This window comes from Protopterus annectens, chromosome 9.part0 (assembly GCF_019279795.1).
Source record: "Protopterus annectens isolate FY-2018-M chromosome 9.part0, PAN1.0, whole genome shotgun sequence".
NCBI lineage: Eukaryota > Metazoa > Chordata > Ceratodontiformes > Protopteridae > Protopterus > Protopterus annectens.
Window position 1 is genome coordinate 1471732314 of NC_056743.1, and position 26304 is coordinate 1471758617.

The window sequence follows — 26304 nt, forward strand, 5'->3', positions numbered from 1 at the left end:
GCGCTGATTAAAAATCTACCAAAACAACAGAGGCCTCCAAAGCAGACACCCAAGCAACCACCACCTCAAAACATAGCACATGCAACACATAGTTCACAAAGTAAGTGTGCTAAACAGTCACAGCCCTTAAGGCCAAACAACATGCCAGACACACTTGTAATAGGTGACTCCATAGTCAGACACACTGACGTCCCGCTCACCAGACTGAACAAGGATAAGGTCACAGTAAGCTGCCTGTCGGGAGCTAGAATCCACCACATAACACAAGCACTCAGGTCACTCCACAGCAAGTACAAATATGACTCAGTCATTGTACATGCCGGTGTGAACGATCTGAGACGTACCTCCCTGGACTACATGAAAAGAGACATAGAGGAGCTCTCTGATTATGTAGCCCAGGCCGGTATGACCCTGACCCTGAGCAGCATCTTACCCTCACCAAGAATGATGCCACAGTACAAAGACAAAATTATCAGTTTTAACAATTGGCTTAATTACTGGTGTCATTCAAAGGGGATCCAATGTCTGTCTGCTTGGGATGACATGCTCGACAAGCCACGCTGCTTCAAGGGATGGCTTGCACCTGTCACCCCTGGGCTTCCGGATATTGGGCAAGGCTCTTGCCACCCCCATAGTGCCTTTTTTAGGCAAGGCTCAAATGACAAACCTACCTCCCTAGAAAACACAAGTGGAAAAAAAATAAGGGTAATGCTGCTCAATGCCAGAAGTCTAAACCTCAAGATGCACGCCCTCGAAGCCCTCCTCAGTATGGAGAACATCGATGTCTGTGCAGTGACTGAAACCTGGTTCAAGGCTCCTGAGAGCACCCCAGCACTATCAGGTTTTACCTCATATCATGTCTTCCGGCCCCAAAACTTGGACCGAACCACAAAAGGAGGTGGAGTATCCATATTCATCAAAGATACCCACACCTCCAGGTTAGTGGTAACGCACGGAGCATCAGAGACCATCCAGGTGCAACTAACCATAGGCAAAACTGCCTTACAATTTGTAGCATGCTACAGACCACCCTCTCAAACTCAGGAAACTCACACAGCCTTCCTGAAGACACTGGAGAGTATGAATGTCTCTCCAAATACCATCATATTGGGAGACTTCAACTACCCAAACATAGACTGGGAACATTACTCAAGCCCAAACACCCTAGCCCAAAGGTTCCTAGAATTCATAAACTCAAATGCGATGGAACAACTAGTCACCATTCCCACAAGAGGAGACAATATACTAGACCTGATCATCACAAACATGGGGGCAAAATGCTCCACACCGGAAGTATATCTCTCATTGGTAAGATCAGACCATAAATTAATCTCACTGGAAATCCACATCCAGCCCCCACCCCCTGCACAAAAGACCACAGTGAAGAACTTCTCAAAAGCCAACTTCACACTTCTTAAGACTGCAGTGGTATCCTTCAAGGTCCCTGGGCCAGTGGAAACCACAACCCACACTGCTGAATTCTTTGCAAATGCCTTCTACGGGCACCTTCAAGAATGCATGGATCATGCAATCCCAAATAAAACCAAGACCCAATCCCCCAAAGGCAGGCGCCCGGTCTGGTGGACCCCAGCCATAAACAAACTTTACAACAGAAGGAGGAAGCTACTACATGACAGAGCAAAATCCCTAAATGGGAAGGCATCTCTGATCAGTACTAGCAAAAAACTACGATCACTCATAAAATCATCCAAGGCCAACTTTGAGAGAAAAATCACAAAAGACACAAAAGACAATCACAAGGCCTTCTTTAGCTATGTTAGAAACCTGGGTGGAAACTCCCAGATATGCTCAGAGTTAGTCCAAAATGACAATAAATACACTGAACCCACTGACATTGCCAACATTCTGGCAGATAGGTTCAGTGCAAATTTCTCCTCCCCCTCCCTCCCAAAAGGAGAAATAACTATCCCAGCAGAGTGTAGCCTCCCTAACATCTCAGATGCCCAGGTGAGAGCCGCCCTCTCTAAAGCTAAAAACACAGCATCAATGGGACCGGACGGTGTCCTGGGCTGTGTGCTACATGAATTCCAAGAGGAACTAAACCCAAACATAAGGCTGCTGTTTAATCTTAGCCTTACTACAAGATACGTACCCAAAGAGTGGCGTACGGCAACAGTGGTCCCACTTCACAAAGGCGGTGAGTCTACGGACCCTGGAAATTACTGCCCCATAAGCTTGACGAGCCTGGTCTGCAAAGCTATGGAGAGGATCATTATGGAACTCATAAACAAAGACATTGGGGACCTACAGACATTAGATCCTACCCAATTTGGCTTTGTCAAGGGCAGATCCTGCCTTTTGAACTTGGTCGACTTTTTTGAAACCGTCACTAAGGCCATTGATGAAGGTAAGGCAGTTCACACAGCCTACCTTGACCTTGCAAAAGCCTTTGACACAATACCACACTCGGGCATCATAGACAAACTCACCAGCTTAAATGTAAACCCATATGTCACGAGATGGGTTGCAAACTGGCTCAAGGACAGAACCCACAGGGTCAGAGTTGCTGGAGCTATGTCAGACTCTAAGCCAGTCACAAGCGGTGTCCCACAGGGCTCAGTCCTGGGACCCCTCTTGTTTGGCATTTATTTTTCCGAGGTACAAGCAAACATAGGAGGATTGTGGCTGACAAAGTTCGCAGATGACTGCAAACTGGGCACCATAATTGATACTCCAGCGGACACAAACATCCTTCAGAGAGGACTCATAGAAACGGATAATTGGTGCCAGAGCCATGGCCTTAAGCTTAATGCCAAAAAATTTATAGTCATACCCTTTGGGAAAAACAAGGTACCCACAAATTACCACATAGGTGGTAATCCATTAAGTACGGAAGAGGTAATCAAGGACCTAGGGACCCAGGTTGACAGTAACCTCTCTTTTGACACTCACATTGTCAAAGTGGTTAGGAAGACCTTTGCCCACCTTATCATGAAGGGTTTCACATCTAGATCAAGAGAGGTCATTGTGCCCCTGTACTCATCTCTTATTAGGCCAATGATTGAGTACAATGCCCCATTTGGGATGTATCTTACCCGACACCTGCAGCAGTTGGAAAGACCCCAAAAGTTCCTCACCAAGTGGATAAAGGGTCTTAAACATATGTCATATGCTGCCCGACTGAAAAAACTCCAGCTCTATTCAGTCGCATACCGCCTACTCAGAGGTGACCTGTGCCTAACGTACAAGGCCATGTCCAATCCGGAATTAATGGACATGCTCCACCTCAAAAAATCCAAATCCATCAGAGCCACGAGAGCAAGAGACTTAAACCTCAACACAGAAATAAATAGGACGTGCTGGAGGGACAGATTCATAACACAGAGGCTCCCTACACTCTGGAACAGAATCCCAGTCCATGTTAGGCAGAGCCCCTCACTAACTCTATTCAAGAGAAGTCTTGATGAGTGGATGGGAGATCGTAGGTTTACCCCGGGTGTCATCTCTGTGTCACTACTAGACAGAGGCACAGTAAACTAAACCCTAAATGGGCATAGTATTCTCATCCTAAGGGGTGGTGAAAGCCACACACACTCTGGCTAGGCTTATAAATGCCCTAGGGCAGATAGCCTAGTACGAACCTATGAACCTATGAACCTAATCACCTCTCCCTAAATGCCAATAAAACTAAGATACTCCTTTTCTCTCCCTCTAGATCCTCCTCTCTTGACAAAAAGTCATTCCAAATCTCCAGCCTCAATAACTCCCCTATCGAAATCGTACCCTCCTCCAAACTTCTTGGCGTCACAATCGACGATCAACTAAAATTGAATTCCCATATCCAACTGAACATCAAAAAAACACACATAAAACTAGGTCTACTTTATAGAAACAACCATTTCCTCTCCCCTCATTCCAGAGCAACCCTTGCCTCTACCTTCCTCCTTCCTACCCTCCTATATGGTGCCCCCCTGCTCACTAATCTTTCATCCTCTCTTGCCACCAAACTAGAGCTATGCTACAACAAAGTAGCTAGATTTGCCACTAACGCCAAATCTTCTTCTCATCACTGCTCCTCCCTTCACTCCCTAAACTGGCTTGAACTTCCCAATCAACTTAACCTCATCCAACTCACCACAGCCTTCAAACTACTTCTACACCCCTCTAAATGCCCTGCCCTTTCTAATATTCTGCACCCTTATACCCCCCTCAGACTACTTAGATCTTCTCAACACAACCTGATCACAGTTCAAAAACCCCAGCACCCTGCTGGCCAGCTTCTCTTATCCTTTACACTTGCTAAAAAATGGAATGCCCTGCCCTTGTCACTTAGGACATGTTCCAACCTAAATAACTTCAAAACTCAGCTTCATTCCTACCTCTATCATAACAGAATCTGCAACTGCATTCTTCTGCCTACAAATCCTAAACTTTCTACCCCATTTGCCCCTGACTAACCCCCTCCTGTTCTTCTTCCTGTTCCCTTCTAAATGTATTACACTTAGTGACCTACATAGTAAAACATACTCATCATGGGCTGCCTTTCTCCCAATACAAAATTGAAACTACCTGATATTTGTAATTCAGACTGCCTATGACTCTGCGTGTTCATTGTAATTATTTTTGTAATTCAGAGTGCCTATGACTTTGCATGTTCATTAATATTCCCTATGTAACTACCTTATATTTGTAATTCTGAGTGCCTATGATTTTGCATGTTTATTGAAATAATTTTTGTATTTCAGAGTGCCTATGACTTTGCATGTACATTGATATTACCTTTGTAATCAAAATATTTGAACTGTAATAATTCCTTGTTTTGGAGCTTTTCTCCCCGGGCCTCCACTGAAAACGGGCTACCAACGCCCAGTGGACCTCCCCGGTAATCAAACTGAAATAAATAAATAAATAAATAAATAAATCACAACACAGTTAAACACTTTTCCAATTTCAACTTAGTAATTATAATCAGACTAGTAATTATGTATGTTTCAAGGCAATACAACAACCTGTAGCTGTAGACATTTATGTCTGTGTGATGCACTGAAAGTAAGATTACACATTTGTAAAACAAGTACAGCATATTTACCTGACATTGTGCAATTCATGTCTGTATGTTTGAGGCTTCCAGCTACTACTATTACTAAATACATGTGCACAGGTAATACTTGATATACCTTTCTGTTCTTTGTCAGCATGGCACACAATGTTTACACTCTTGCAGCTCAGTCATACCTCTCAACCTGTTAGAGCAAGACATCTGGACAAAGGCATACATAAATGGGGGGGGCAAAGGCCCAAACATAGTGACACTTTAAAAATATTGCTGTAACACAACACTCAGATGATAACAAATTAGGTTTTGCATTCACAGGAATACTCTGAAGGATATGACGCCTGACATTCAAATGTATCCTATAATGCTATGAATGCAGTCTTTACTGATTTTCCAGTGATTTGCCAGACAAAACACAACTATATGAGAAAATTAATGCAAATATGAGGCAAACATGTGGTCAGTCTGCAAATGTCTGGAGAGTTGAAGTGTATGAGATCAGTATATAACATACAGTTCAACACACATTTCTGTGCCAGTTGTTTACTATGCACATACCCTATATAGGTCTCTTACATTTGTAAGACAAGCATATATATCATAGTAGCATTCACAAGTGGCATATGAATATTTACAACATCCCAGGCAGCTGGCCTGGCAGTGTCACAATCAGTATTGTACAATAGACACTCAAGCAGTAGTCATATGTGAGCTGACCTTTGCTGGGGTGACTCAGGGGCCAGAGCTGTGATCTATGGCACTGCAGACAGAGCCAGCAGGGGTGGCTGTAGGTGCTGGACATCAACATGTCAGTCCAGCAAGTCTTGTTGAGACCTATTGTTTAACTTCCTATTTCCCATTATTGCATCCTCCCTTCTGCATTCTATTACATGCTTAATTGTTTGACATAGCTGTTACAGTGCTGCAGAGTTTTCTCAGAGTAATGCAGACATGTAGGCTTCTGAAGTCACAGTCTGTCTTTGCTAGAAAGGTAAAGACCTGTTTTGCATAGGCAACAGCTTGCCTTTTGTAGTTAATGCTCATGAGCAGGTGATGGCATGTGCACCATTTGGTGTCTCCTACTTGCTAATTGCATCCAGAACAGCTGTGTTGTCTTTCCATTAACCAATGGCATGGCAACACAGTGCTATAATTAAGTCCTTCATGTGGGCCTTGCCCCTTTTCCTTGCCTGCGAGGAGGACATTATGGAGGTGTGGGAGGTACAGCATCACAGAGGGTAGGTGGAAATACCTCTTAGAACAAGACATGTGTAAGTCCAACAAAATGGGGGACAAAGTTCCGGAATTAGGGACAGATTGTAAATATTGCTGTTATACAGTTAGATGTTGCTATATCAACAGGGTTTGGCTGGACATGCATTTTCTGTGTGATTTGAAGTCTGACACTGATATGTATATGACATACCTCTCAGCTGTACAGATTTCCCCAGAATGTCCAGAGGTTTGCCTCTTACATTTTGTCTGTTCCTCAGACAAGTTTTGTTTTTGGCAAATCACTAGATAATCTGAGGTCGAAGTCACTAAATAATGACATCCATTTGTGTTTCAGACTTCATATCCTTCAGAAAACTTATGTTAAAACAAACCCTGTCACTCCAGCAACTTTTTCAGTTTATAACACCATTATTTAAAATATAAAAAATAGAACTTCAATGGACTAAAAGAGAGGCACACTGACGCTGAACAGATATTACACTTTTGTTCTTGTTAAGATGAAAGAACTTCCTCAGAAAGTCCATTGAACTTCCATTTTAGTCCATTGAAGTTCTATTTTTTTATAATTCTAAGTCTTCACAATTTGCGGTTTTATTATATTATTTAAATATGTCCCTATTTTTGGGCCTCTGTCCCCCAAGTATGTCAGGCTTTGTCCAGATGTCTTGCACTGAGAGGTTCAGAGGTATGGTATATCATTATTTACTGACTTCAATCCTGATATCATCCCAGTGATTTAGCAGAATCCCAGAAATGTTATGAGGAAGAGGCCATAAATATGGTCCCAAACCCTGGACATTCTGTGGAAATCTGTACAGCTGTGAGTTATGTATGTCTGGCCATTGTTAACAGATTGTCAAGATTGTGTAGCAGTGTAGTGTGTAAATGTTTGTTGGGCTGAGTAGGGAGAGGGGCAGATGTGAGTGTCATAGATGCTTTTCTATCTGACTGTGCATGCTGCTGGTGGTCTATCAGCTGTATATGTTTGTAGGGGCAGACTGAGACATGTCCATTAACACCTCAGGATTCCAAGTACACTGTGACTTGGAACAGTATATATAAGAGTAGTGTGTGACTGGCAATCAGGATATGTTTGTTCAAACAGTAGTTACACTCTAGAGGTCAGTTGGCTTACTGGTATGTTCCTGTGACTGTAGTGAAAATGGTTGTGGGTAAACAATTTCTCACCGGTCTGTTTTTCTCTACAGTTGCATTCCTGTATTGCATGATATATTTGCAAATGCATGAGCAATTCCCCAGAGCTGATTTGGTGTAGTGTTGTGTTGGTCTGACTGTAGTTCAGAAGCTGCTGGGTGAAAGACAGTGGGAGTTGTGCAGCTCTCAGTGTTTTTTTCCCTAATGTTACATGACTGCACTCATACCTCTCAACTGTCCAGATTTTCATGAACTGTCTAGATGTGTGGCTCATATTTTTGGTCTGTTCCCCATAACTGTTGTAGATTTCTAACAAATCACTGGGATGATATGAGCATTGAAGTCACTAAATAATGACAATCATTTGTATTTTAGACTTGAAATCTATTAGAAAATATGTGTTAAAGCAAACTGTGATACTCTAGCAACTTTCTAAACTTATAAAATCCATATTTAAAATATGTCCCTATTTTTTGGCCTTTGTTCCCCCCATTTTATCAGGTTTTCTCCAGATTTCTTGCACTAAGAGGTTGAGTATATATATATATATATATATATATATATATATATATATATACATATATATATATATATATATATATATATATATATATATATACACATAAATATATATTTATATATATATATATATATATATATATATATATATAGGACATGATTTGCACCAAAATATATATATTGCATTTACACATTCTTGGTAGCTTGCAATTTCACTGCTGATAACTTAATTTCTGCATCTGTTTTCTTTGCAACCTGAAAGCCAATAATAGTACAGGCTTTATTATATATTCAGAAAAATGCTGTTACAGTGCTCATTTTTAATGTTGTTGGCCTATATTTGTTATTTATTCATTTAATTCATGAAATGTGTATCTCCAGTGGATCTATGGGATTTTTTTTTCTATATGATATTTTATAAAATTGAGTGAAGGAACAAGAAGATACTGGTCATGACTTAGGACCTGGCATAAGAGAAGAATGGAGACTAAATTTTTTTCTTTTCTTACTTTGAAGATTTGAGTATGACATAATATATATTAATGAACAAAGTGAATTAAACAAAAATAAATATGAATATGTGTTTGCGCTCTGTTTTATTTAATAATATGTAAAGAGCAAATCTTATTATATTAGTACTGAATATGTACCTGTAGGCAGATATTAATTATATTGTTTTTCTATGACTTTAACAGAAGCGATTAAATGGCATAGTTTTTTATCAGTCATGTACAACATAGTATAGAACTTTTACTGAATGAATATGCACACATTATAACATATCTACACTGAATTATGTTCTTTCCAGCCACAAGATATCAATCTTTCAAGGTATTGTGTCTTCCTGAACACTGAAGGCAATGAAAGTTTCTGGTCTTCAAATGGATGTAAAATAGAAAACTTTACAAATACATACATCACATGCTCTTGCTATCATTTAACTAGTTTTGCTGTTCTAATTGGACTAACAAAGGTAAGTAAATGGTGTTAAAAAGTGTTTTTGTATAAAGTGAAAAGTCAGTAACCGATATAGATTTCCAATGTACCAGAGAAATGTGGAAGTAAATTGATCATAGAAAAAGTAAAAATTTTGCAATCTGTCTCTATTCGCATAGTTTAGTTTGGTTGTATTCTGCCAAAACCAGTAAGGGAGCAACTACAAACTTCTCTGAATTAACATGTATCCTCTTCCTGGATAAATAGGGGTTCCATCCTATGTACAGTATTGTGACAGTTTTCTACTTCTGCACTGAATCCATTTATCAAAACATGGGCAATGGTCTCATTACTACTACGATCTTTGTGCATGTTTCTAGCTGATTTAGAAATGTCTTTAAGGCTTATTCAATAGGGCACTATTCATAATCTCAGTGGTGTCAAAGCTACACTGAATAGAGGTAGCTAAGGATCAACAAAGAAAAAATGTCTTGTCCTCTCAATCTCAGATGAACTATGGTAGCCAGTAGGGTCTGTTATAGTGCCATTGATGTTCACTTTATTTATTAATACCCAAAATGTTCACAGACCATAGGACATCTTGTGTTTAAATAGCTTGACCATCATGCTACCTTATGTCCCTTAGTCAAAAGGTATAACTTTATCTTACAGAGAATGGAAAAACTTCCTATTGAAATGTTGAACTTGTAAATGCAAAAAAAATAAAACCCTGAAAAAACTAAAAATGCAGAAGAAGAGTGAATATTGAACATTGCTCTTTTCCTTAAAACATCTTTTTGCAGGGGACAAGCTCCTCTGAACCTACCTAACTTATATATACTAACTCTTGAGATCACCATACTTTGGAGAAAAGGAATATTCTATGAAATGACCATTTTGGACTTAGTATATTTGTCTGTTTGTTTAGCCATTCAGTTTCAGCATTATGAGACTCACTAAACTGAGTCCTGACATTTTAGATGGTTGCAGAATGGAAGTGGTTTCAGGACAGGCAGCTTTATGACAGCTTTCTTAATATGGCATCCTTGCTGTTCAGCATTGTTGCTTCATTGTACTCTCTGGGTAGAATTCATGGATGGTTAGTGCATCGCAGAGCACAAATTAGTGGGGCTAGCAATGGTTTACTAACAAAATGTTGAAAGTCGCAACAATTTTTACTCACATGGTTGAATCATTGTGTCAAACCTGTACATGTCGATTGTTCAGAATGTTGGAACTCACTACTGCAAAGGTCGACATTCGCAATAATTCAAAATAACTTCACCTATGAAAAGGTGACATCAGACCCTCAGGTTGTTGTGGTGAAGGTTCCATGGGAAACATCTTCATTGTTTTATGTTTCTGCAGGGGGGAAATCCCCCTATACCCCTCATGTGGGGGGCTGTGCCTCCAACACCCCCTGCAAATGATATATACCAAATCCAAGATCGGACTACAGTAACTAGAGTAAATTTCCTGATCCACACTGTACTGCGATCTCCATTCACAATGCCAAACTTATAATAGCGAATCAAGCTTTACTTTCTCTATTATTAGTTCATAATATTTCAGTTCAGCATTGTGAAAGTTTTAAAGAGGTGCATTCAAACACACAGTGTTCAAAGAAGTGCCATTCAACATTTTGATAGTAAACCAGTAGCAAGAATGAGTAGGATACGGGTGATTCTAAGACACAGATAGTGCCATCATGCAAGGAGCAAAATAACACTGTATGCAGTATATGTCAGTAAGTGCATAATGCCATGGAAATGAGAAACTCTGAACAAATGTGGGACATAGTGTATGCACACGATGACACTCAAAATGGTGAACTAATTCAGCAATAAGTAAAATGGGTGTGCCATACTGCAGTACACACCTTTTATTTACAATGAGAATTGTGGTGTACATGAGAGGAGTGATGCTTGGATTAGAAGCAGCTATCTAGATAAAAAACATGTGCTACTGACTGCCAGTAGAGCCAATGCATGCAATAGTGCATGTAGTGACTATCCTAGCCAACAGAGGATGTATATAAAATGCCTGATATACCACCACCTCAATGACCAGAAAACTGTGGACCATTTCTTTACAGACAGGATGACTGTAAAGTCCAAATCAACCTGCCAAATATGAAATAAGAATTGTTAAACTCAGTGTAGATTCGCTGATAGGATGCAGCTTGGAAGTGGACAAGATGTTGATAAGAAGGAGGCTGGACATCTCATATATCCAGAACGCAAGATGGAAGGGCAGTGCAGCAAAGTCACTTGGCTTGGGGTCCAGAATCTACATGCAGGAGGATGACAACTAGAAATGGTGTAGAATTGTGGCGAGAGAGTGGCTTCAGAAGACAGTGAGGGATGATATCAGATTTAGTGACAGACTCATAGCAATCAGACTCCAGTGTAAAGATAGGACACTATTCATAATCTCAGCCTATGTCCCATAGAAGGGTTGTGATAGTGAGGAAAAGAGTGTATTCAGACAGCGGTTGCAGGACCTTCTAGATCAAGAAGGACAACATGCATTGGTGCTCATAATAAGTGATCTGAATGCAAATTTTGGGACAGACAGAACAGGATGTGAGGACTGCATTGGTCCACATGGGTGTAAAACACTAATAATGTAGAGGCCATTCTAAATGTCTATCTGGCAAATGGCTTGATGGTGGCCATCTCATGGTTCAGTAAGAGACACAGTCACAAGATCACATACAAGCGTGGCCAACATGCAACTCAGGTAGACTTCCTCCTAGTAAGGATGCAAACAGTGATTAGAGAAGGCTCTAAGGTGAAAACAGACCAGGCTGAAGACCTGGAAGTTGACTGTAGAGAAAGTAAAAGATTTCAAGGAATTACTCTGGGCTCTAGCACATCAGGAAGAAGAGGAAATAGGTGGAGTTGAAAAAGAATGGCAGCACCTCAAAACAGCACTTGTGAGGATTGCAGAGAAGTATGTCTACAAGACAGATATGGAAATAAGGTACATAAGGAAAGCTAGTGGTGGAATGCAATCCAGGAAGTCATGAAAAGAAAGAGGAAATGCAGGAAAATGAGAGAGAAGAAAGACCAGGCAAAGAAGGAATAATCGTTGGTTAGCAAAGAGGCTAAGAGAGGAGTTGCAATAGGAAAGAGCAAGACATCAGAGGACCCTAGCAGCTTCTGGAAAGTGACTCGGTAGATGACAGATTGAAACGCTATCAACTTGCAAGGCAAAGCCAGAAATATAAAGAAGACAGTCAGGCACCCTTCGTAAGGGATGCCAGTAACAACCTTCTCACCAGCCCACAGGAAATCAAAGGCAGATGGCAGGAGTACTTTCAGCAGCTTCTGAATAAAGAAAACCCAGCAGAAGCTGGACTGCCTGAGACACAGTCTATGATGAAAGAAGAGGAGAAGCCCATCCTACAAGAAGTAAGAACAGCACTACGGAAAATTAAATCAGGGAAAGCACCAGGCTCAGATGAGGTCATAGCAGATATGATCGAGATGTTGTGTGAGATAGGGGAGAAATGGCTTCTGAGGGTGCTCATAGCAGTATGGGGAGAAAGGATTATACCAGATGACTGGAGAATAAGCAAACTAGTGCCAGTGTACAAGAACAAAGGAAACATCCACAACTGAGGACAGTGCAGAGGACTCAAACTCCTGTCACATTGCATGACAGCTTTAGAGAAGTTGATTGATAAACAAATTCACAGAGTAGTAGAAAATAAGATGAGAGATTAGAAGTTTGTATTCAGATCAGGTTGCAGCACAACCATCCCAATGTTTACAGAGAGACAGATAACTGAGAAGATAGAGATGAGGAAAGAGTCCTCCTGGATATTCATAGACTTGGAGGAAAGCATATGACAAGGTCCAAAGAAAGCTGATTTGGGCAGTCCTGTGGTGATTCAGTCCCAGAAATATAGGTAGAATTAGTTTTGGCTATGTAGAAGGACCCAGTGACTTAAGTATGAACAGCGTTCAATCTCACAGAGGTGTTTACAGTGGGTGTGCATCAATGTTCCGCTCTGAGCTCACTGCTGTTCAAACTGTTGATGGACTACAGCAGTTTGGAGGGGTCAGCTCAACAAAGCTGCTTTAAGCAGATAATGTGGCATTGCAGGCAGACTCTAAGCAAGAACTTCAATAAAGAATAGGGGAATGGAATGCAAAATTGAAAGCACATGGGATGAAACAGGACAGATAAGACAGTTGTAACAACAGCAGATGGAGAAATCAGAAGAAGCTTTAAAATTAAGATAAAAGAGAAAATAATGGAACAGGTTAACAGATTTAAGCATCTGAGAGGAGTGATGGAGGAGAAGGGAAGTGTATATGAGGAGGTCAAAGCTACAATCAGAGGGGCTGCAGTCAACTACTATACAGCAACAGGGGTAGTGTATGACAGAATAATGCCAAAGAAGCTGAAAACTAAGGTGTATAAAAAAAAGTATTGTGACCAGTACTATTGGTGAGGAAATCTGGGCAGTAAAGGAGGAACAGTTGAGGAAGCTAGAGGGATGGAGATAAAGTGCCTGAGACAGATGGTTAGATGTTCACTGTACAACAGACAAAGAAATGAGGACATCTGAGCAGAAGCCAAAGTAGCTCCAGTTGCAGAGAAAGTCAAACACGATAGATTATGGTGGTTTGGGCATATGTGCTGAAAAACAGAACACAATCTGGTGAAAAAAGATTTGGGACTGACGGGAAGAAGGCAAGATGAAACAAGGGCATCCAGCAAAGAGATGGATGGATTTTGTGAGAGATGACATGTGACAAATCAGTCATGACTGTTGAATAAGCTAAGAGAGTGGCATTGAATTGAGAGAGATGTCGACAGTGGACATGACACCCTGACCCCATGTAGAAAATGGGGAAAAAGGGGACTGATAATAATAATGATGAGGAGGATGAGGATGACTGCAAAGGACCTATCTGTACTGAGTCACCCATAAGCAGAATTGAAGGAAATGCATGGTATGTCCATTTTTATGGATTCTAAGTTTTGTGTAGCTTTAGCCATCTTTGCTACAGGAACTTTTCAGACATCTACTGGGAACATGTTGGGGATATTACAATTGTCAGTTTCATGAATCATGAACCAGTTTCAAAACCTAATGCTGCAGTATGTGGAAGGGTAGATCTAGACAGAACACCACCACCATGCGGATATTTTTATTTTATTTTACTTGTATTTGCTAACCGCAGTAGTGAACTGATCTAGAGGTACCTTTTTCAAACTCAGCCTAGGAGCATTGTCTAGTTAAATGACTTGCTCAGAGTCACCAGTAGGAAAATATAGATAGAATCAAACCCTGTACCTTTGATTACAGGGGTCATCTCATTAACAGTTCAGAGCCTTAATCCTTTACACTAAATGCCAGAGATACAACTTATGTCATTACCAATTTCCATGAGGTCCTATAACCATAGATAGCACATACACACAAACACACACACCATTACAATCCCCTATCTTGTCCCAAGGGACTGTGAAATAGTAACAGGAAGAGCTTCAACTTCATTAATTTCCAGGTAATCTGTATTTTATTTATAATGTGTTCGCTCACCGCTTGGCAGTTCCCATAATTCATACATCTACAACAGGTTCTTGTGCTGAGATTTCCCACAAGACTGTTTAGTTGGCAGGTGCATGCACAGGCTAGACAGGTAGCATACAGGCAGTGAGCAGAAAGTGCAGTTGTGCAAAATCTTACCATAACAGTAGATGTCCTTTCCTTCACTGTTGCAGTATTCCTAACATATGGGATGCCATGCCATGGGTAGCCTGATGTTGGCCAGTATACCAAAGCCTACTGTTGCTTTAAGGTACACTTACGCCGAATGTCACATGTATGCTCCTCACATAGGGTACAGTATAGAGGTGATTTCCAGATGTTCCATCCTCAGAACTGATTGTCCCAGTAGGAACAGCAGTCTAAGGAAACCCAGGAGGTAACCTGTACATCCAGGAAGGAAAAGGACAAGGGAAGACAGAGAGAGGGAATGAATACTGCAACAGTGAAAGACAAGACATCATCTGCTATGCTAAGATTTTACACAACTGTACTAAGTCCTTCCATTCACAATTGCAGTATTCCTTACACTTGGGAGAGTGACAAAGCTCAAGAAGAAACTTGGGAGGAGGAAGGAGCAGTAGAGCCCTCTAAGAAGCCATGAAGAATGGCCCTAGCAAAACCAGCTCTAGCTCTGGAGATATCATCCAACTTGTAATGTTTGGCAAAGGTATGCACAGAAGTCCAGGTAGCTGCTTCAAGAATAGAATTAGTATCTATCCCCTTGAAAAAAAACACCCACCAGAAGAAGCCACAGCTCTATTAGAATGAACCTTTACAGAAGAAGGAAGGTTCCTACCATGAAAAGTATAAGGAAATAGCTTTTGAAATCCAAGAAGAAATAGTTTGATTGGATACAGCAAATGCTAAGGACATAGGATGAAAAGAAACAAACAACTAATCAGATTTTCTAATAGATTTAGTTTTATCCAAATAAAATCTGAGCTGTCTATGTATATCTAAAGTATGCAGCACCCTCTCACTAGCAGATTGTGGAGAGGGGAAAAAAGTAAGCAAATTAATAGACTGATTAAGTGACAACTTATTAACCACCGTTGGCATACAAGAAGGATTAGTACACAAGGACATCCAGTCCTTATGAAATATCAATAGAGGAGGACAGGTCATAAGGGCATGAAGCCCAGACATCCTTCTGGCAGAAGTAAGATCCAACAAAAGAACCATCTTCCAAAAACAATGCTTCAAGGAAGCTGAAGCAGGAGGCTCAAAGCGAGCCTTAGTCAACTACTCTAAACAAAATTAAGATCCCAGGAAGGAGAAACAGTTTTCCTGGGTGGTCTAATGTGAAAGATGCCTTTAAGGAATTGTTTAGCCTCAAATCTAGAAGCTAAAATAGGAGATAAAGGCAGGCAAGCAGAGAGAGCTAATAAGTGGGCATTAATAGAGTTATAGGCCAGACCAGCATTGAGCATCTCACACAAATAAGAGAAAACCAAAGGAACATCCACAGTACGTGAGTCCAGGTTATGGGAAAGATGCCAAATAGAAAACCTCTTCCATTTGGATAAGTATGATTTCATAGTAATGGCAAAATAAAATAAAAATAAATAAATAATAAATAAATAAATAGTAGTAGATTTCCTGGCCTCCTGCAGGACCTTCAGCATGTTCTCAGAAAAAGGTGTCTGTGTGGAATCAAAGTCTTATCACCCATAGTGTCAGTTGAAGAGTGGACAGGTGGGGATGGATTTAAGATCACTTGTCTTGTTCATAGGTTCATAGGTGTTTACTACGCAAATGACCACATGGGCCTTTTTAAGCCTAGCCATGCATTCCAAATCTGTGACAAGTTCTGATACTCTTGATAAGTGTAAGCATGGGCTTGGAAGATGAACCATTTATAGGTTACCTGTTTGCATCAGAGACATAGGTGCCAAACCAGGGATGAATTTCCAGTTTGCCATCCAATTGTCCAAGTTGCACTTGAATTGGATTAGGGAGGAATTCTGCTTCACATGGATGGGGAGCCTGTTCCATAGGTGGGGTAGTCTCTGGGATACATACCTGTCTCTCCAGCAGGTCTTATTTATATCACAGGCAAGGTTTAAGTATTTAGAATGGGTAATTCTGTTATTGGTTGTTTTGTGGATATGCAAGAGGTCCATCAGAGTGGGGTGTGACAATGCCCTGTATGCCAGGCATAGATCTCCCCTCAAAAGCCTTTAGGAGACAGAATACAGGGATAGGGCCTTGAGGCAGTCTACATAGGACATATTACTTATTATTTTAGTGAAGAACCTCTGTGGATGTTCCAGTTGTTGGATATGCCTGGTAAGGTACATGGGGCATTGTACTCAATGATATGTTTGATGAATGCTGAATATAGTGGAACAATGACTTCACTGGACTTAGATGCCATACCTTTGTTTTTAAGTTGCACAACATAGAATGATTTCCTGACCACTGTGGACAAATGATGAACAAAGGCTAAATTACTATCTATGTGTGTCCCTAAGTCCCTGACTACTGGGTCAACCCTAAGGGGTGTGTTGTCAATATGATAGTTACCAGGGATGGATGACTTCCCAAAGGATATTATTATGCATTTCTTGGCATTTAGTTTTAGTCCATGACTCTGACACCAGTTGTTTGTCTGTGTCAGCCTCTCCTGGAGAACATTTGTGTCAGTGTGAGATTCAATGACAGCTCCTAATTTGCAATCATCTGCAAATTTGTTAGCCAGAGACTACTGATATTGGCCTTGACTTCGGAGAAGTAAACGCCAAAAAGGACAGATTCCTGAGGGACTCTACATATAACTGGCCTCTTTGTAGAGGTGGACTCCCCAATTCTAACTTTCTGGGTCCTGTCTGTAAGCCAGTTGGCTATCCACCGGGTGACATATGGGTTTGTACCTAACCTCCCGAGTCTGTCAACAATGCCTGAGTGGGGTATTGTGTCAAATGCCTTGGCCAAGTCAAGGTAGGCAGTGTGAACAATTTTGCCGTCATCCATTGCTTTAGTGACCTTCTCAAAGAAGTCCTCCAGGTTGAGTAGGCATGATCTGCCCTTGACAAAACTAAACTGGGTTGGATTCAGTGTCTGGAGGTTTACTATATCTCTATTGATCATCTCCATAATTCTTTCCAACGCTTTACATATAAGACTAGTGAGACTTATGGGTCTGTAGTTTCCAGGGTCTGTAGATGGCCCACCTTTGTGTAGAGGAATGACTGTTGCCTTTTGCCATTCATGAAGCACAAAGCCTGTTTGGAGGCTACAGTTAAATAGTAATTCCAGAGGCCCTGATAGGTAATATTTCATGCTATTTAGAAGGCATCCTGGGACATTGTCTGGGCCCATAGATGCAGTGCTCTTGGTCTTAGAGAGACCATTAAGAGTATCTGTTCCCTAGTGATAGTAGGGGGAGTTATATTTGATGATGTTTCCTGAGGGAAGGCTGAGGGGGAGAGAGGAGTAAAGTTGGAGCTGAATTTATCAGCCAGAAGGTTTGCTATATCTCCTGGCTTAGTGTAGGTGTCTCCATTTACAATGATCTCTGCGCATAATTGTGTATTGCCTTTGAGGTTGCAGACATAGCTAAAGAATGCTTTGTGGTTGTCCTTGGCCTGGGAGGCCAAACATACCTCAAATTTGGCTTTGGTAGACTTTATGTGTCCTCTGAGTTGTTTGTTTAGTTTAATGAGAGTGCCTTTATCCTGCTGGCTGCTGCACCTCCTAATTTTTGCCATGATTTTTTTTTTCCTCCTGTTATACATCCAGTTGATTTTGTGATTCCAGCAGGGTGGCTTGTTTTTTGAGTTAGTTCTATACTTCTTCCTGCTGGGTACGGCTGCCTCTATGCAGCTATTAACATGCTTGTACAGGGTTTCTGTGAACAGTTCTGCATAGGCAGAAGTGTTTTCAGGGTTTATAGGGGCTTGAAATTTTGCCATGTTCTCACTTAATAGCAGGAGGTTAGCCTTAGAACAGTTCCTGAATATTCCAGTTTAGCTGGGGGTCTAGGTTTCATTTTTACCTCAAAGGAGACCATTTTGGGTCTGACCTTACCAGGGAAGGCATTACAGTAGGGGGTGTGCAGCACTCTCCCATATTAGGGAGGACCAGATCCAGTATGGTTGCACCCCTGGTTGGTGTATTGACTATATGGTCCAGGCAGTCTGTGTTTACAAAATCCAGGAATTTCTGTGCATGTACATTTGATGTTGTATAGAATTTCCAGTTAATAGTGGGGTAATTAAAGTCACCCATGAATATGGTATTGGGTTGGATGGTTAGTGTTTATAATAAGTTTAAATACATGGTATGGATTTACTGGGTCATAGAGGGGGATCTATAGCTTGCAAGGAAGTGTATTGGATTTTACCTATGGTGATTTGAACATGCAGCCGCTCAAGTGCATTGACTGTTTGACCAGCCTTGAGGTATATTTATTTTTGATGTAAATAGAGACATCTCCACCTTTAGTTCCTGCCTGTGAAGTATCTGGTCTAAATGTGTGGAGGGCATTATAACCCTGCACTGTTAGTTTGCTGTCCGCAGATTTAAACCACATCTCAGAGACCACACAGACATCAGCATTCTCTATGGTAAAGAGAGCTTTCAGAGAGTGGAGTTTTTTGTTTAGGCTCCTATCATTGAGCAGTAATACCTTTAAATTTTCTTGGTTTTGGTTTGGCATTGCCTAAAAAAGGCATTATGGAGGAAGACAATGTTTTAGCAAATATTTGAAAGCCTAAAGGGGAGAGGTGCAGATCATCCCTGGCAAAGCAGCATGGTCTGTTGACCATTTCCTACCATGATGACAAATATTAAACCCCATTAGAATGACACCAGAAACTAATCCAATTATTAAAGTCAATCATCTTTTGTTCATATTGTGGCATCATCCTTGGAGAAGGTAAAATGCTGCTCAATGCTAGGCTGATACCAGCCTGCGACACATATTCCAAGAGCTCTATGATGTCTCTCTTCATATAGCCTAGGGAGGTACATCTCAGGTCATTTACTCCCACATGGACTATGACTGAGTCAGTTGTGTGAGTAGATCCACCCTGTGAGGTAACTTGTGATGATTGCCCTTGGCTAAATGCAGAAGAAGAGGGAACCAATGTTGCAGCCAAAAGGGAGTCACCAACAAGATGTTGGGAGCATCCTGTTGTATTTAGAATAGGACTATTGAAATGAGAGGGAGGGGAGGAAATGCATTAAGAAACATCCCTTTCCAAAGAAACGAGAGGACATCCACCTTCCAGACCAGAGGACCTGGGACTCTGTCACAAAATAGAGGAATTTGTCTGTTCAGAGGAGAGGCAAATACATCTACTTGAGGAGTACCCAACTGCTGGACAATGTCCAGAAACACATCCCTGTGAAGCATTCATTCATAAAATTGAGTTATGGACCTGCTCAGAGTCTCTGACACAATGTTTTGACCTGAAGGGATGTAAACTGCCTGAAGAGTCACTTGATATTTGATAGCAAGATCCCATACCAGGGTAGCTAACTGGCAAAGAAGGTAAGATTTTGCTCCTCCCTGTTTGTTTATATACTGCATCACTGTGGTGTTGTCTGTGAATACCTTAAGAGGCCCTGAAGAGAAGAGAGGATGAAAAGCCTGAAGAGCCAGCATAATAACTCTCATCTGTTTGAATTTGATGTGCTCCTTCTGCTGAAGAGGAGACCGTACCCCCTGAAGTGTCTGTGAACAATTCCTGAGAGGGAAGAGGGGGATGAAAAGGGAGCCCTGGATTTAGAGACATCTGTTGGATCCACCAGTGATGTTTCTTCTTGAGACAAGGAAGAAGAGAAACTATGAAGTCTAGAAGATGTGCATGTTGAAGCCAGACTGTCTTCAGAAACCACTGAAACTTTCTCATGTGGAGTTTGGCCAGAGGGAGCATAGGGATGGTGGATGCCATGAAACCCAGAGTTCTCAGAAACTGTCTGGCTATAATGGAGCCCAGAGGAAGAAGAGTTTGAAAGAAGGAAATGAGAGCTAAGGCCTTTGGAGGAGACAGGGATGCCAGCATAGGCACCGTCTGAATCCTGCAACCCAGAAAGACATGATCCTGAGGAGTCAAAAAAGACTTTTTGAAATTTATTGTGAACCCCAGGCTCTGAAGAAGGGAAATGGCAAAATGAAGATTTTGCAAAAGGATCCCTTGAGAGGATGCCTGAATCAGCAGGTTGTCCAAATAAGGAAATATTTGTATCCCCTGAAACCTACTAAAAGCAATGACAGGAGTGTGGCATTTTGTGAATACCCTTGCTGCAGTACAAAAGCCAAAGGGCAAAGAATAGAACTGAAAATGCCAAGAAGCAATAGAGAAATGCAAAAACTTCATGAAAAGGGGATGGATTAGAATATGAAGATAAACATCCTTGAGATCCAGAGACACCATACAGACATGAGGGAGCAAAAAAGGAAACAGAGCCTGAAGGGGCAGAATCCAAAAGGTGGGAACCTTCAGAAAAGTATTTAGATCAGAGAAGTCTAGAATTGGTCTCCAAGTACCCTCTTTTCTGGGCACTAGAAACATTCTGAGTAAAAACCCCTCTCCTTTTGGGACACAGGAACCTCTTGAATAGTACCCTGAGTCAAAAGATCTTGAAGAACCTCTGGGAAATAGGAAGCTATTCCTAAAAAGGCTGATGAATGTCCATAAAAGGGGGAAAATATTTCCATACCATAAAATACCCCTGATGAATGATGGACAGAACCCAATAATCCTGAGTAATCTGAAGCCAAACAGGAAGAGAAAGCAAAAGGCGAAGGGAAAGAGGAATGTGGCTGGAAAATGACGGATAGTCATACAATACCTGGTTTATCAGGAAAGGAAGACTTCTGAGTCCCTGAAGTCTGAGTAGCCTTAGCAGGAGAAGCCAGCTTGCCATTCTTTTTGCCCTTAGTAGGAGGGTGGGATTGCCTGCTAACAAAAACTATCCTATTGGGGTAATTTCTCTGAAATTTAGGCACAGGAGAGACAAATGCATGTTTGAGTTCTTGTAAGGCCTTATCCTGAAGGGAATTAAACAAACTAGCAGGTACTTCTCCAAACACATCACAGAACCAAAAGCAGCATATCTTGAAGAGGCATCTGTTGCATAATAACTACGCCTGATAGAATGATGAACCACTTGAGAGGAAGCCCCTAACAAGAAAGAACAGAAGTTTTACCCTCAGAGTCTGGGAGATCAGAAATAAGCTGACAAGCCTGAGAAAGAGAAGCTAACACATACCTGGACATATGTGTCTGATAATTAATATCCCTAAAAGCCTAAGTAGCTAAGGTATAAACCTTCTTACCTAGCCTTTCCATGGTTCTACTGTCTTCATTAGAAGGCAGTAACTTAGGTGAAGGATGCAACTGAGAGGGCTTTTCAGAGCCTACAGATATCAATGAGGGATCAGCAGCAGGAAATTTGTACAAAGAGATGCAATCCTCAGACACCCTATAAAACTTATCATACTTCTTAGGAGCAGGAGGCAGAGAATCAGGAGCTTTAGAGACCAATGATTGGTGTCAGAACCATGGCCTTAAGCTCAATGCCAAATAATGTGTGATCATCCCCCTTGGTAAAAACCCAGTTCCCATGAATTACCACATTGATGGTAGTCCACTGAACACAGAAGGTGTTATAACAGATCTGGGAACACAGGTTAACAGCAAGCTCTATTTTGACCACCACATTGTCACTGTGGTCAGAAAGTCCTTCTATGTGGCACATCTCATTACTAAGGGTTTTGCATCCAGTAAGTAAGAGGTCATTGTCTCCCTCTACTCTCTCCTCATAAGGCCAGTCATTGAGTATAATGCCCATTTGTCATGTACCTCACTAGACACATCCAATAACTGGAGAGGGTGCAAAAGTACCTCATAAAGAGGACCATAGCCCTAAACAATTGTCCCATATGGACAGACTCAAACAAATCCAACTAGTCTCTGTCTCAAATGCCTACTTAGAGGTGATCACAGCTTGACTTCCAAAGCATTGTGTGACCCAGCTCTATTAGAAATCCTACATCTAAAGAAATCCCAATCCCTCCACACCACATGCTCCAGAGACCTCAACCTCATTACCACAATCAACAGAACATGCAGTAGGGACATGTTCATAACCCAGAGACTGCCCATGCTATGGAATAGACTTCCCCCATACATGTCAAGTAGAGCACCTCACTGGCCCTCTTAAGGGAAATCTAAATGAGTGGATTGGAAATAGGAGATTCACCCTGGGGATCACTCCAGTGGCTGTACTCAACAGAGGCACTAGGAACTAAGGTTGGGTGGCATGATGCCAGAGTAATCCTATGGGCTAAGCTTGTAAAGGCTCCAGGCCCATTAGCCTAGTACACACCTATGCCTCTCTCTCTACATACACAAACACACACACACACACACACACACACACACACACACACACACATATATATACATGTAGGGTCTATATTAAAACACAGAACATTCAAAATGTAGAGTGTTCTAATAACGAACCCTAGCAATCGAAAAAAAAAAACATCGAACATTCGGAACAACAAATTCTTTCCTAGGGAAAATATTTGTTGTTCCAAAACACATACACACAACACAAGCACACCAAACAAACAGCAATCCACACACATACACCTAAACTCATACACCTAACCCTGCATTAAATTATACATACACCACTAACTATCCACTTACCTTAACCCAAACCCTAACCCTAACGTCCGTCACTATCGCACAGTCACCTCACCTGCTCCCTAACCCTAACTCACCTAACCTGCCCTAACCCACACGTCCACACAATTGCATACTTACCTGAACCCGAGCCGTAACTTTCCACCAGAGCGCTGAAACTACCGAAGCAACAGAAAGGGACAACCGAATTCTTTCCCTAGGAAAGAATTCGGTTTCCTGTTACTTCGATATTTTCAGCATTCACTGAAAACGGGTCGATATTAGGACACCCGATATTTCAAATGTTCGGTGTTCTAATATAGACCCTATATATATATATATATATATATATATATATATATATATATATATATATATATATATATATATAAATATATGGGTCTAGGACTATTCACTAAAAGCACATTTCACTGAATCACATTTCACTAAAAGCACATTGCACTGAAAGAAATGTATATGCCCTTCTCCTCACTATGGTGCGACCCTGGAGTTAGTATAATCAGTTGGGGGGGGGGGGAACAGCCCCCCACTAATTTAATATTATATTTAGGAGTCTAATTTCTTTCAGTAAAATGTGCTTTCCGTGAAATGTGATTCAGTGAAATGTTCTTTCAGTGAATAGTCCTAGATCCATATATGTATCACCATATATATACATCATGTCTCCTAAATCCGATTGGAATCTTTGAAGCAGTCAACAGAGCCAAGGACAAGGCCAAGGTGGTCCACACAGCTACCTAGACCTTGCCACGGCCTTCAACAGCATCCCCCACTCTGGAATTACAGATAAACTCACTAACCTGGGCATGCATACTAATGTCACGAGATGGGTTGCTACCTGGCTTACAGACAGAATCCACACTGTGAAAGTAGCAGACTCTAAATCCTACTCCACACCACTGACAACTGGACATGGTTCAGTCCTAGGTCCTCTCCTGTTTGGCATCTACTTCTCTGAAGTTCAGGCTAACACAGAGGGTCTATGGCTAACAATGTTCACAGATGAGTGCAAACTGGAAGCCATTAATGAATCATGTAAAGATATAGACATACTACGAAATGGCCTCACTGACACAGATTCCTGGTGTCAAAGCCATGGCCTCAAACTTAACACCAAGAAATGCATTGCCATCCCCTTTGGGTAGAAATCTGCTTCCATGAAATACTACATAGCTGCTAGTACACTTAACACTGAAAGTGTGATAAGAGACCTAGGGACACAGGTAGAGAGTAGTCTCTCCTTTGACAACCACATTGTCACAGTACTCATGAAATCCTTCTATGTGGCACATCACATCACAACAGGTGTCTCATCCAGAACAAAGGAGAGCATTGTTCCCTCTACTCATCCCACATTAGACCTATTATACAGTACAATGGCCTGTTTGGTATGTACCTCATAAGACATCTACAACCACTAGAAAGTCCACAGAAGTACCTTACAAAGAGGATCACCGGCCTCAAACAGATGCCCTATGCAACCTGTCTCAAAATACACCAGCTTTAATACATTGCATATCGCCTACTCAGAACCAGTCTCTGCCTAACATACACAGCCATGTCAAACCCAGAGCTGTTAGACATACTGCATGTAAAGAAATCCCAGTTCCTCCAAAACACATGCTCCAGTGAGCTAAACCTTGTCACCACAATAGATAGAAAATGCTGGAGGGATCGATTACTGTCCATGACATGTCCCATACTCTGGAACAAACTACCCATGTATGTGACACAGAGCTCCTCATTAGCCCTCTTTAAGATAAATAGTGACATTTGGATGGTAAATAGGAAACCCACCTTTGTGTGTCTGTTCGAGAGGGGCACCGGACGTTATTTGTCTTGTTTGGCTAAAGCCAGGGAATCCTGTTGGCTAGGCTTATGTAGGCCCTAGGCTCAATAGTCCAGTATCTACCTATGAACCTATGCGCACACACACACACACACACACACACACACACACACACACACACACACACACACACACAGACACACACACACACACACATATATATATACCTCTATCTACATATCTATCTATATATATATATATATATATATATATATATATATATATATATATATATATGTAGTTATATAACATGCAGTGCAGACATACCTCAGAATCATACATATCAACCTCTTAGTGCAAGACTAATGAACAAAGGCTGTACAAAGTGTGGGTAATGGGCCAGATATACAGACAGAATCAGAATATTGTTGTCATAACTGAACAGTTGTACAGCAATAGGGACTGTATCAGCAGACCTGTTGGAATGATATGGGGATGGGAATTGACATGTATGTCAGTCTTCACTGATATAAATCCTTGCATCATAACAGTGTTACCCAGAGAAATGCAAAGAAACTGTGGAACAGTAACAAAGTAAGGGCCGAATACCTGGACAGTTTTCAAACAGCATGGCAGTGGAGAGATATGCTCACAACCCTGTAGTGCAATGAATGTGGAACAAGCCAGACAAAGTGGGGGGACAAAGGCATGACAATAGAGACATATCCAAATAATGTGAATAGATAAGCTGAAAAGGTTGTTGTAGTGACACTGATCCTGCTAACGCATATTGGCAGAAATATAACCGTAGTGCATTTTAGAGTAAATGTCCGGAAGCCAAATGAAGGCACCACCTCAACAGATACAAGCATACATAATCTGAGGGTTATGCTACTGTGCTGTGGAAATTCTATACATTACTACTGAATGCTCTGTGGTTGTCTCCACTATCTGCTGCAATCATGTTGTCATAGGTATCTTTACAGGTGTTGATGAGAGATCACAACTTTTGGTTGAGGCTGATAAGGGAGTGTTCCCAGACTTGGGAATTCACCTTATTCTGCATGAAGTACCTCCTTCTGTTGTAGGGTTTCTTTATGACAGGGGGACCGTCAGATTGCCTTCCTTATTTCTGAGGAGAGCATCTTGGTTGTACTGCGTATGGCAAGATCTATGCATTTGTGTGTGTGTCCGTACAGTGCATTGGTGTAAGATTCTGCAGTCATGCAACTAGTCTCCATCTGCCTGGGTGCCATGCAGCTAGCCACCTCTGTTTGTATGTGCCCAAAGTTACCTTTGGAGGATATTTCATAGTGTTTACCTTTGTGGGGGGTGGGAGGAATGTGGAATTCCAATGTGATTAGTTTGTGTTAGTAACTAACCAGGGAGGAGTTGACTATTGATGTAGAGCAAC

At 41.3% G+C, this 26304-nt stretch overlaps 1 protein-coding gene across 1 annotated transcript in view; it reads left to right on the forward strand.

The window, feature by feature from the left end:
- The window catches only part of LOC122810710 (putative adhesion G protein-coupled receptor E4P), a 378388-nt gene that overhangs the window by 71673 nt on the left and 280411 nt on the right, over positions 1-26304 (forward strand). Inside the window, exon 2 of the mRNA XM_044082275.1 lies at positions 8736-8900. Coding sequence (XP_043938210.1) covers positions 8736-8900 — 165 coding nt within the window. The remainder of the gene's footprint in view (positions 1-8735; positions 8901-26304) is intronic.